This window comes from Lissotriton vulgaris, chromosome 7 (genome assembly GCF_964263255.1).
Source record: "Lissotriton vulgaris chromosome 7, aLisVul1.2, whole genome shotgun sequence".
In the NCBI taxonomy this organism is placed as follows: domain Eukaryota; kingdom Metazoa; phylum Chordata; class Amphibia; order Caudata; family Salamandridae; genus Lissotriton; species Lissotriton vulgaris.
In genome coordinates this window covers 699,145,360-699,158,646 of record NC_141695.1, presented here as the reverse complement: position 1 = coordinate 699,158,646, position 13,287 = coordinate 699,145,360, and the positions used below count along the sequence as shown (strand labels likewise).

General features: G+C 40.9%; 1 protein-coding gene across 1 annotated transcript in view; it reads left to right on the top strand.

The window, feature by feature from the left end:
* The first annotated feature begins 358 nt into the window (after positions 1-358).
* The window catches only part of PITPNC1 (phosphatidylinositol transfer protein cytoplasmic 1), a 1,164,518-nt gene continuing 1,151,589 nt past the window's right edge, over positions 359-13,287 (top strand). Inside the window, exon 1 of the mRNA XM_086930932.1 lies at positions 359-1,120. Coding sequence (XP_086787058.1) covers positions 1,073-1,120 — 48 coding nt within the window. The 5' untranslated portion in view covers positions 359-1,072. The remainder of the gene's footprint in view (positions 1,121-13,287) is intronic.

Below are 13,287 nucleotides of genomic sequence, written 5' to 3'. Positions count from 1 at the left end.
TATTGTGAAGCGCTCTGACACCTTCGGGTAAAGTCCGCGCTATATAAAAACGCATAAAATAAATAAAACCGCCGATTAAATATTCCTCCAAAGCGCGTTTTCCACAGGCAGCTCATCACCAGGCCGACACTTCATGGCCTCTCCTTCTGACAAAGATTAGGTTTGAATTTTCCACATTCTTGGCCGCGGAAATTTCCCATTGGCCATTTTACTTACTCGCAACTACTACCTCCCACCGCTAACCTTGCGCCCATTCGCCCTCCTCATGACGTCACGGCAGCAGACCGTCGCCTAGGCTGAGGAGACCTCCCCTTTCCCCTCCGTCACGACCAGCAGGAACCAGGCGGTGCGCGCGCGTCGTATTACCCTGCGTCATTGTCCTCGCGCGGATGCACACACCCCGAGTAGAACCGGGAGGGAAGATACCGGCTCTACGGTGCGCGCGCACACGCTCCTTGAGCGACTCTATTCTGCAACAGAACACACATGCACACAGAGCGCAGACTCAAACAGCAGGCAGAGCTGCTGCAGAGGCTGTAGGGGTCTGTACCGCTTCTTAGGGGAGCAAAGCCAAGCCTCGCCTCCTTTTGTGTGTGCAGGGACATCACATCAGTGCCACACAGCCCATGCTTCCTTTTTAACCGAGACTTAAAAAGCGGTCTATTATTTCGGAAAACAATTTACATTTTCATTTTTTTGCGCAAAATGAACTCCGTGGCGGCTGCAAAACTGTCCTTTTGAAGTACATTCCTACACAGTCTTTACTTTTGACTCATCTGCCAGTTCTTGCACAATACTGTTTCCAGAAACAGCCACGTTTGTTTCTATTTTCACATTTTTTGGGTTGCACTCACATGACCTGAAGGACTGAAGATTGTTATATTTTTATATATTTTTTTCCGCTGGGTCAGCCCTCCTTGGATAGTGGTTTCAATGCAGGCAGAGGCTGATGGTATCATATTCCCCTGGTTGCTTCTGGATTGAGCTGGTTTTAAAGTGTCATCTTGTTATTTCTACACAGCCCTGATTTTGATAAGAATTTCGTCTTTTCCCCCTTAAAGGGAGGAGGAATATGTTGTTGAAGGAGTACAGGATCTGCATGCCTCTTACAGTTGAGGAGGTAAGTGGAATACTTCAATGTACTCATCTCCCTCGTGTCCATTTAAAATAACAGACATGCTTACATCTGATATAGTTCATCCTCTCGTTTTATTGTCTTTTACTAAACAGTATGCTGCTATGATCCTTATATTTGTGTACTCTGTAAACGTATCACGTGTATAGTAGAAACGCTCCCGCTAATGTATGTTTGTCTGAGGCATTAAGTGCTGTCCCACATGCACAAATTAGAGGTCCCAAGTTTGCCCTAGATGGGCGTATCTCCCTCATTAAGTACAATTCCGGTGCCGGTAGTTCTAATTTTTACATGATAAATGCAGGACTTAAAAGTGTCCGGAAACAAAGAGAAAACTGGGCAAGGTTGTCGCATCTAATGTAGATCAACTCGAGATCTCCGCACGCAGGGTGCAGTGATGCATACGCTAGGAATCACGTGGTTTCTTTGGATGGATTCTTTCAGTGCATAAGGTTTAGTGTTTGGACCGTGATGTGCTGTAGGGCCGTATTAAGTTCCTCTAAGTCTGTCGTGTAGCTTTTGCATTCATTTAGTTCCAGAGCTTCATATTAGGCCCTCTCTTGTGACTTGCGATGGGAATGTGAGGATGAAGGTGTGGTAGGCTTGTCCTCATCTCCTCGCGAACACTCCGCTGCCAACTGTCAGTCCCAGGCAGCTGGAATACCTCATTTTGTTAACCAGCAGTGCGCATTCTTTAGTGAGTTATCCAGCTGTGCTTTCTCGCACTGGTGGTGAGTAACTGACCAATGCATATCGTTGTGGAACCCGTCTCCTTTTTTCAGTGGTATCAATAATTATGGCAGCTAACCACTATGATCACATTTATCTGAATGTTGATAATTATTACACTTTTTTATAGTGCTCACTACAAATTGTATGGCTTTTTTGAGTTGCTTGTCAGCTGCTAAGTGAGGCATGCCTATCAACTGGTCTACAAATGCCCCTCACCAGCTAGTTAGTCATGCACTTGTGTCAGTGGATAGTTTGCGATCTATGTGACTTGTGACTATAAATCCGAAATTTAGCAGTCTGCCTTAAACTTCTGAATGCATTTTAACTGTTTGAGCATGTGACCCCAATGGACCACATGTAATCCTCACTGTTGGGTAACTTCTCACTTGGTGCATAAAAGTGTGGGGTAGAAACGGATATCTTAGTTGCACAACAAAGTAATCTCTAACCTGTCTCACAATGTGTTCCGTGAGGGGAACATAGGTGATTGGAGAAGTGAAGTATGTTAGTTAAACTGCATATGCCCCTTTCCAATTGGCACCTCTAGTATCCCATTTCACTTAAGGAATTTCAACATGACCTTGATGTGTCACTCGTTTTGATGAGATTTTAAATAGACTTCACTGATCACCTAACTTGCAGTGAGCCAAGTACATGAAGAACTGTAACGTATCAATTATTGAGACAACTAATGTACTTTTTAAGTTATTGACCGCTAAACTCCATTGCACTCAAATGTAGGTAATTATAAAATTGGAGCATGTTAGGATGACAGATGCTGCTCATCTCAGAAATGTGATTTACCCTGAACTGGCTCGCTTCTCTCGTATGTTAAAATTAGAAAAGCAGAAAAAAGTGAGGGCTATTTTGGGTTAAAAAAACTACTTTTTTCAATCTCACACTGAGGTATAGTCGTTAAGTTAGATTTCTGAGATTACAGAGTTTAGGTTAGTGCCTCAAAGGGCTTTCTATGGAACTTGTCCCAGCTAGGAGGCAGCTGGCGTTCTTCTGCATGTCTACATTGGAAGTGCCAGTGTTGAATATAGTGCCATAGACTGCACTGTGTTGCGGGGTTGAAGGCCTCCAAGCTGTGACTCTTTTTCTTGCTAGGTATTGGATAGCTAATGCTGTGGGACTAGATTCATGCAGCACATTGCAGGCTCCTGAGCTGGGGGCTTGACTTTCGTGTCAGACATGATGCTTCTTTCAGCAGTGGACCTAGCTTAATGATAGACATTGAAGAGTTCTGAACCATACCTTTATTTTTTTTACTTAACCACGCCTATGCTCAAATTAAGGACATATTTGGTTCAATTGAAATTTATTTAACAAGGTGTCTATATGCCTCCTTAGGCCTGTCTTTACTTTCACAGTTCACGTTATTGTTAGTTTTCTTGGAGAGAAGCTATATCTTCCTCTTAAAAATTGGCCACATCGTATATTTGAGAGGGGCAAATCGAGAGCATTCCTACCAATACAGTTGAAATGGAAATCTTCCAGTATGTTGGAAGATGTCTCACCTCACCTCTGCTTAAATCACACGCAGGACTCTAATTTTCTTTTGAGTGAATAAAAATAGTGTTTTCCCCCCTGCTTACAAAAACACTAAGTAAGCTAACTTTCTAGTTTCGGGACTTGAAATGTAGTTAAAGATCATCTCATTTCTTTCTGTCAACTGATTCGAAAAGGAATCTTTCCTTGCACTAGTATGACGTGTTTGTGGCTGATAGTCCACAAGATGTCGCTGTAATTGTGTCTGTCTTCCAAGGAGAGGTTTTTTGGGAGTTGAACATTCTGTAGCCAACAGCGGGGATTGAATGTGATGATGAATGTTATGTTCGCTTAATTTGCCCCTATCGTGAAAATGTGTGTGGTCCTTAATATGTATTTGAAAGTACTTCTGCCACAAACTAATCTTTTGATAGAGCATTTAGGCAGTTTACCGTTAGAGCTTGCAGTGTGTTAATGAAAGCAAAATTAATGTATTGCTTACTGCCCTAAAATGTTGTTAATGCATAATCCTGCTGGCTCGGGAGTGCACGACAGCGCCTAAATGTTGTAGGCAAACATCTGCACGGAGTCTTTCAAACGTGGTGCCTTTCCACAAAGTATGTAATTATGTTTTTGCTTTAATTTTTAACCCCTTGGTGTCAATTCCGACTACATAAATGCAGCCAGTTCAACGTGCAATTATCCAATGAATGATTTAGTTCCCTGAAACACTGCAAGTAGGCAGCAGTGCAGTTTCCTGGAGTTTGTGGGTGCCCAGCGGAGCGTAGCAGAATGTGCCACGGAATCTCTTGTTCTGGCTCTTTCTATGTGTTTGTGTCCATGGTCACCACCCAAACCATCTTGAGTACATTTTGACTTCTGAGAAGTCTGGCAGTGAATGCCCTTCCATGAATGCTACTTCTAATACTTGTGATTGACCTTTCGTACTCTACAGAGTCAGAAAGGGCCTCTTCTGCGTGTTTGTGTTGGTCAGATTCCTTTAAGGAATTCCAGAAGGGAGCTTCCTCCATAATGGAAACTTTCTATTTCTTCATAGCAAGCCTGGTTACCTATGTACTATGGCCCTTCTTTTTTTCACACTGCAGGTTTTGTTTGAGCATCGCTGCTTTTATTGTTTAAAATCTCATCTCAGTATTGTCACTGCCACATACTAATTGGATGGTATAGTTTCATGGAGCTATACACTTAGTACATACCTAACAGGTAAAAGTGTAATATGATCCCACGATGATGCTTGTAGTCCCTCCATATAAAGTGTCTCCATTTTCTTATTACAGTCTAGTTTTGACAGTTCATATAATCTTAAATTAAAAAAATAGTTATTTTATTGTAATAAGTTATGACATTTGAGTTGGGACATTACACCACCGTTGCCAGGTCTGTTACACCAGTAGATCGCCCTCAGCCATATCTATAGGTTAAAGGTTGTGTTTACCTCTGAAGTTGTGATGTTTTTTTCTTTGTTAAATATCACAGTTTAAGTTCAGTAGGCTAACTTTCTTCATTCCTTGTATTTTGTCCATCTTTGCAGCACTATACAGTATCCAATCAAATGGTAAAATATGTTTGGCGAATTCACTGATACTGATGTATGCCACATGACTACTACATCCCTGTGGCTATTAAGAGTAACCAAATCTGTTCAAGCTTATCTTAAGCAGGCCTGATATAAAAGGGAACGCCTTCCAGAAAGTCCAGAGCCCCTCCACCGTTTTCCCAAGATCATCTTAACTTTCTTATGGAACTGAAATTCACCTTGGAAGTTGGTAATGAGTCACTGCTGCCAGCTACAATGCATTCTGATGCCTGTTTATGTATTGCATGATTGCATGGCTCAGGATTACCTTGGTACAAAGCTTTAACTGCACCTGTGTTGCACATGCAACGTGTATCTCTTCCTGAAACAAGGTTGAAGGTAGTAAACATTTGGCACAGCTGCTGGGCTACAACAGTGTGTGGTTTGTTTAAGCCACGTGGGACAGCTCTTTAGAAATAAACACTTGGAGATAAGCTGCCCGTGTGCTTGCATGTGTGACATAAAAACAGCATATCTTATTGGCGCCACAATGTACTCCCATAGTTTGGACATCTTACACTCCTGTTGTGACATGACAGTTGTATAGCTCACTGTCTGCCATGATTACAGCTCTGCAGTGCTTGCCTTGTATAGTTAAGTATGTTGGCAAACTCCTTGTTTTTTAAATGTTAATGTCTCGAGGTTTTCTAAGATATGTCTGGATCTAGAACTGTAAAATCTGAGGACCATTGTTAAGACCTCCATGGTCCCTGATGTAAGTAAAGATACTGGCAATGATTCCTCTAGAAATATTTCCTTGGTTCAAAGAGGTTTCATACGTGTGATTACATTCTAAACATCGTATTTAACTGTATACTTCATAAATCCCATGAAGCAATGGTGTTGGTCGAGAAGATGACGCTGATTTGCATATGTCCTACAGATATCATACACCATACATTTTTATTGAATGATTAGGAAGGCTGTTAGGATGGAGCGTTTCACAGGGCTGATATACTATGGACCCATTTTAATCCCAGGATTATGAGTAGGATTTGGGACTTGTATAGTAATGAAACCCTTTGTGACTCCACAGGTACTATTAGAAGAGAGAAGCTGCTGTTCTGTGAGCCAAAGAAGAGGCGAGGTATTGCCACGTTTCTAGAAAACAAGCTGGCCAGCTTCAGATAGGAGCTTCTGCAGGAGTACATCTCGCCATGTAGTGGACAGATACACATATGTCATGGTTCTTCTATAGATTATAAGTATTGCTAAAACAGATGCAATTCCTTAGAGGGGAACTTCCCTGAACAAAGGGTTTGGCCTGATGGTTCATCTGGTTATGAACGTAAAATAAATCTGTGCACTGATTTGCAGAAGTGATTATTTTGTGGACCATTTAGAAACAAGTAAGTGTGAGTGGTGCTGTGCATTTATGGTAGTCTGTTCGTTACATTGACGATCCAGAATTACAGTGGCTACATTAATCAGCTTCTAACACTCCTAAACTCATCACAACAGTTTAAAGACTTGATTCCGCTACCTTTATTTGGGCAGGCATTGTCCACAGTTAATCCACTTAACCATGTGAATAATGTGCCTATAAAAACTTTAATCGGGTCAAGGGACTAATTCTTATTTTCTCTGCTCTTTTGTGGACACTAAAAGTAGTTGTGGTTTGAAACACATAACCTCTGGCATCTTAAAACCATCATGCTGTGGAGTATTGCCTGACATTGAGGCAAATCCGCCATTGTTGATCCAGTTACCAATTCTGTTAGACGATCTTACATTGTTCTTGAAGTTGTAGACCGTTTTTTGTCTATGGGCTCAGGATTTCCTTGGTGTGTTGTTGCTTCAGAATTCTTCCAGTTCACGAAAATCAGCGATCCATATCTCTGTGGACCCCTGAGCTGCAAAAATGAGAATGGCAATTGTCATCCAGGGAAATACTAGGTAGCATGCTTATGTGAGCCAGTAACAGAAATTCTAGACATTTGAAATCTCTGCATGGAATTCAGCCTAACTCGTAACCGGGTCCTAAAACCTACAAAGCAAATGCTCATTGGGAGTGCTTAATTAAAAAAAAAAATAAGTGCAAGGATCCTAATTTTTTATTCGGAGCCCACCACCGGATCTGCTGAATCCTGGGGGTGTCCAATGCCAGTGCTGCCTAATCTTGATTCCACCTCATGCCTTGTTTTTTCACCACCCTACTCTTCATTTCCCTTTCTCACTCATACATGCTTTCCTACTTTTTCCACTGTTTTCCTATGTTCCTAGTATATATAATTTTTCCATTTTCATTCATTCTGTGTTAAAGTCTGATGTTGAAAGAAAACTCCCAAGCCTCCCAAAAATGAGCGTCCTTGTCCACCAATTGCAGCCTCCTGCAGACATTAAGCACTGTTTACAGGACAACATTGGTTATAGCGCAGAAGTTAGGTTTGTACAAAGTTCAATTATTTTAAAAGCCCAGAAAATGCATTTTTCGCAGCACTATTGCAGTTGCTGGCATGAGCACCGGAACTGACCTGATAGGGTTTTATTTGACTTCAGCTGTTACTGAAGAGAAAACAGTTCTTTGGCTTAATTTGCCTGGTAAGATATGACATGTTCCATTACGCTTTAAAATGCAAATAGCTTCAGCATGGCAGGCATGCTTTTTATTCATTTTTTCAGCTCTTCGCTGTTTCCCTTGGAGACTTGCTGTTACCCTTGGAGACTCGAAGGATTGTGTGGAAGGATGCAAATCTGTGAATAGCAACAGCTTAGTTTTGATACTGCCTTCTGTTAGTATTTATTATTCTGTTAGACTCGTAAACACACTGAAATCATCCCCAATTGATTCTTGGTCAGATGGGTTGATGTGGTCTGGTGATCAATCTGGTGGCTTTAGAACCGGTATCTTTTCCGTACCTGACCACGTTGTGTCATTTCTCAGTTAGTTGCTTTACCTTTACCTATATCAGGTTGTCCATGCTAGCCTGCATCACATGCAAATTATTCAAAATGCCCAAGCATGTATATTTAGTGAGGAGAAAAAGTAAACGGAGCAATATGATAATCAAATGTTCTGATGTAATTACAGCTGAAAGCTCTAGAGATGGTTGTACTATGAGCTTGTTCACTTTGTGCCAGTAAAGGAAATGATTGGTCATTGAAAAGGTTTCTGACCTGAAGCATTTTTTAAGGCATGCTTGGCAGACCTTGTGTTTGGGTTCAGCAATTCTGGGTGTTTCGGTTTTCATTTGTACTATTACAGTTAGTGTTTTCTGTTTGGAGGAAGGCAGTGTTTATTTTTCAAGATAAACACTGGGCTTTGAAAGGACAGGTACCTTTCCACGAGGATCACTGCCATTGGACGAACTACCTCACACTACACGAGAAATTGAAACTGCTTGTTATGACCATTCAACCTTGAACTACAGAAATGGACGGCTGGAAGACGAGACGCCCTGTTCAACCCTTCCAACTCTAGGAGTTAAAGCATTTTCTAATTCTCTGCCCCTCGCCCTGCAGAAAGACGAGGGAAAGGTGGATAGTACTGGAGGTGAAGGATGTATGTCAGGATCTGAAGGCATGCCACCTTTTTTGTATGCCTACTCTTTGGATCCTCGGTGACCCTTCAAACTGCTGGTGTTATTTTTGTACTCACAATATCACGTTTTGATGTGTGTACATAGCACAATACCCACGTAGAGAGCCCTGAAACATAAAACTGTAAAATAGTATGTGTCACATCAACACCAAGCACCTATACAGTTGACAGCCAAGGAGATTGACAAGTGTGGCTTAGCAGTGACGTGGTGGTAGCAGCACATTGTTTTTGAATTCAGCATGCTGCAGCTGCTTATACTGATACAGTCCTGTGCTTAGACACTCATTCTTAGAGTGCTGCCCAAGTTAGCCAGTTTGACTTCCCATTAGTCAAATTCGATGCTTGTACTGAAATAGGCATAAAATATCAATAACATTTTCAAATCTTCAGATTTCTTACAATATTCTGTAGTGTCCTTATAGTTGTAATGGCAGTTTATCTTCATTGTTTTGAACCATTCGCACAAACAAAACATATTTCAAGTTTTTATGAAGGAAGTTAAAGTCGAGATTTCTGTGGTTACCTACAAGTAAGATAACATTCTCATTAGCTATAACAAAATGCTCCCTTTGTTTTTTTTTGATTGGAGGGAGATGGGACCTAATCATTAAATCATTGTTTCAGTATCCACTATAATAATATAATTACAATTGGTTAAAAAAAGCCAGAATATTAATTCATAAATGTCCTGTCTTTCAGCAATTGTCAACTTGCCCATTTCTTGAGTTTTATTAGTCTTTTCCCCCTTTTTAAAAATAGTCATCCAATGTGCTCTTCCATACCCCCTCTACCTTGAACCTATTACTCCCACCATCATTATTCTCTATCCCTTTCCACTCCCTGCCAGGGAGGTTTATCCCTGTGTCTGCTGTCAGGTCAGGTATTGCAAGATAGACCCTGGGTCACACACCACCACTACCCAATCAATAAAAACAATGAAAGATGTAAGAGAGGTAGCTGCAAATGAAACAGAGTTCTTACATTACATTACATTTATCATGATTGTCTTATAGAGTTATTTTTGTTAACAACTATCTACCTTGTACGGAAAAATCGTTTTTTTAAGGAGTTAAGGCATTAAGACCCTTTGTCACTCTACATCACTAGGTCCAGAGCCCGGCTGCTACCTCTTTTCTCTCTGATATTTTTCATGACTCCTTTAACATCTGTTAGAATATCAAACATATAGGTCCGCCCACGTAAAGTTATCTTTAAACATGCCTGTGCACTAGACTCCTTAAAGGATGATGAGATGTTGTCTTTCCATTGTTAATAACTAAAATCAGGACATATAAAAAAGCGATGTTTCCAACTGATACGGGTCGAGCCTTAGAAAATACAGACTGTCATAGCAAACAAATTGCCTATACATACCAGTATGGATCTTGGATGTGATCCACTAGGCTCATTTTGTTGACACAAATGCTGATTTGCTGTCTGTATTTGTGAGTCCATATCCCAGTCCACCAGATCTGGAAAGACTTTCGGAAATAGGTTCACTATGAACTTTTGTGTATCATTAACTTCTAATCCTTCCTTAACACCAAGTACACAGAGGTTGTTTCTGTAATGTTGTTTCTCAATATCTTCCACATCCATAGCACCTCCTTAATAATGTTCACTTGTTCATCAACCTGATTAACAACTTGAGTCATTGCTTCTTCTATCTCAGCAGTCCGCTGTTCCAAGTTTGTTATCCTATAAGATATGGTCTCAATAGAATTCATGATACCCTGACCTGCATGCTGAGTTAGAGTATATAACCTATTGTACTGACTTATATTTGCTCTATTGGGTCTCTGCTTTTTATGAAAGTCTTTCATCAAGTAAGTCACCTTTTCAACTGTAACTTGACACTGCTTTTGCAGGGGTCTTTCAGTCATAGCTTGTTGGGTCAATACATAACATTCCTGTATCATGTCTTAGAGTGCCATTTTGAGATATGAATAGCATGCTCCCTATGAGTTAGGTTCTGATGAGTATTCTATTGAGTTATATACACCAGCCCACCTGCCTCTGGTATTAGTATCCAATGAGGGCTTGATCTAATACAGGCCCTAATCTAATACAGGCCCTAACCCTGAAGCTTTCCCTCTTCTCACCATTACAGTACTGGTGTCAATCTCAGGGTTTTCGTGCAATCTCTTCACCTTATGAGTCTCTTTACTCATCTTGACATACCAGCACTTACTCATCTCTTTCTTAGTATATCTATTACTTCTAGCTGCCACCACTTGTCTGAGCTATGCTTATATACCTTATCTGCTGCTCCATCTGGAATCTATCAATATCCATTGTTTGATCTCCTTCATGCTCTGCTACTGTCATGCTGCTTGTTCTGACACTTCCACAAGCAACCAGCTCTTACTTCCATTTACAGAGGGTGAGTGGGGTCAAGAGGAAGTCTCACCTTGTATTGCAGTTGTTGTGTTGTTGCCTTTTCAGCAGCTATGAAGTATTGTGGCAGTCAGTTCGCTGCCTTCACACTTGATAAGGAAACAAGGAAAACTGGCGATACGCACCAAAATACGTTATTTATGTTATGATTGGCCTCGGACTGCTAAAATGTGCATGCAGATATAATCTGCAGCAGTGACTTGGCGGCCATGCCATGGGCCCTTATGCAAGTGAGAAAAAAATGGGGTCCCCTCTCTCCTTCCATGGTACATTAGGCTTTTGCACCCTTGGCAATTTTAACTAGTGCACCTGCTATAATAATGATAGCTGCGCCCCTGTCTGTGTCAGATTTGCCACACTGACGAGCATCAAGAGTTGGAGCCCAGTGAAAGCTGCAGGACTTTTGTATGTTCCCATAAGCATTGCTTTTTTATTTTTTTAAGAAATCTGTTTTATTAGCATTTTTCAAAGTACAGTACAGATTTCTTCCCGTAAGCATTGTTAACTGGTTCTATGTCACAAAAAAGACTTCAAGGCAACAGCCACGGCTTTCCATTAAACAGCACACGGAATGATGTGAGCTCTAGGCTCAGAGATAAGACGGAACAAATGAAACTGCGAGCCACAGCATCGTAAATATGGTTAACTAAAAAACATGATTGACTCATGAGTCCAGTAAACAACTGTACATGTGCTATCTTGTGTATGGTGGATGCTTGGAACTGACACATCTGCCATGTGCATGCAGACATTAACTGCTTGAGTCTCCAAAGATAGTTGGAAATGAAATTCTGAATTCTGTAGGCTTATGCATATGTTTGAAGTAAATTCCCTTCTCATGAAACTCACTAAATCTGGAGCAGTCGCAGTTCCTAAAGAGTAGTTCTGGATATTTTGTGTGAATTTCATATTACTCCAGTGCTTAACTGTTCACTAAAGTGTAATTGTAGGACTGAACGTTTATGCAAGCATAAAATGTGAAGTATAAGCGTATTTGCACTTTGAATGATTTTTTTTCTCCATATGCTAAAATACTTTCTTTTATAAAAAACCTCCAAATTGCGGGGGGTAAGGGGGAGGTGGGTGGCGGAAGGGTTTGCGCCATATTCTCAATGTGGATCGGAAATTAATCCTCCACTTCATAGCAGGAAAATCTTCGTCCATGCGAAGGTGGGAATTTGTGTGAAATAAGCTCTAACCCAGTATTGAAGTTAACATCCACATGTGAGCTTTATCCAGACACTCCATGCACACATATTACTTCTCATAGACTGACCAGAAAGAGAGGTATACAGCGGTTAGCACGCATTTTTTACAACGCGGTGCTGTTACCACGCTACTTTTACCACGCAAGTCGTTACAACGACTTGCACTGGAGGGCGCTCCAGGATAGTAAATAATTTAATTTACTATCCAACTCCTTCCCTAGAGTCCACGGGGACTGGAGTTGGAATAGTAAATGAAAAAATTTACTATCCAGCGCCCCTCCATGCAAATCGTTGTAACGACTTGCGTGGTAAAAGTAGCGTTGTAAAGGTACGCGTTGTAAAAGTACTCGTGGTACCGTCATATATCCAGAAAGAGAGCTTCAGATTAAAACCCCAATATGCCATAAAGAATCAGAATACATCACAAAGATGTGACACACCTTCCTTTATTACAACATAATAAAAAGTCAAAATATTGAAATAAAGTTCTGCATTAACTAACAACAGAGGGCTACAGCGCAGGCAGGGAAAAAGTGGACAGGAGGAAACATAAAGCAGAAACAGGAAAGAAAAAGTAGTTAAAATGAATATTAAGCTTGTCACAGTTCTTAACAGGTGTGTATATGAAACAAAATACATCGACATGGTAAAGCTAAGATGCAAAATAATAGGTAGAAACATTCTGTAAAGCAAACACGTATGGTAGACTAAAATGCAACATAGTCTTTCAGTCCTTTCCTGACATCTTTCTCCACTTATTCCAACGCATCGCAATCCTACGTACCCTCCAGATCCTGACCACGCCTCTCTCGCGTTGTTTTCCTCTGACCAACCCTCCTTTCTTTTACACACAAATGTGACTCAAGTTCCAGATTTTCCATTGTGTTACTTAACCACATGTGTGAAAAATGTGATGCCCTTAGTAGGTGTGGTGAACCTAGACCACGTTGCAGACCAAGCTGGTGCCTTCACCCACATCTAATGACCAACTCTCACTGAACACTCATTGGTTGCTTGCCTTTTATCATAATATTTTTGCCTGCTACTTTGTTTTTTTCCTCTTTGTCTTCAGTCATCCTTCAGACATCCACCCAACCTTTATACCAACCTAGCCATGCTGAGTCATTTTTGTGTTTGGCCACCTTCCCTTAAATAGTTCAAAAGACCACTTTCCTGTAAAAGCATG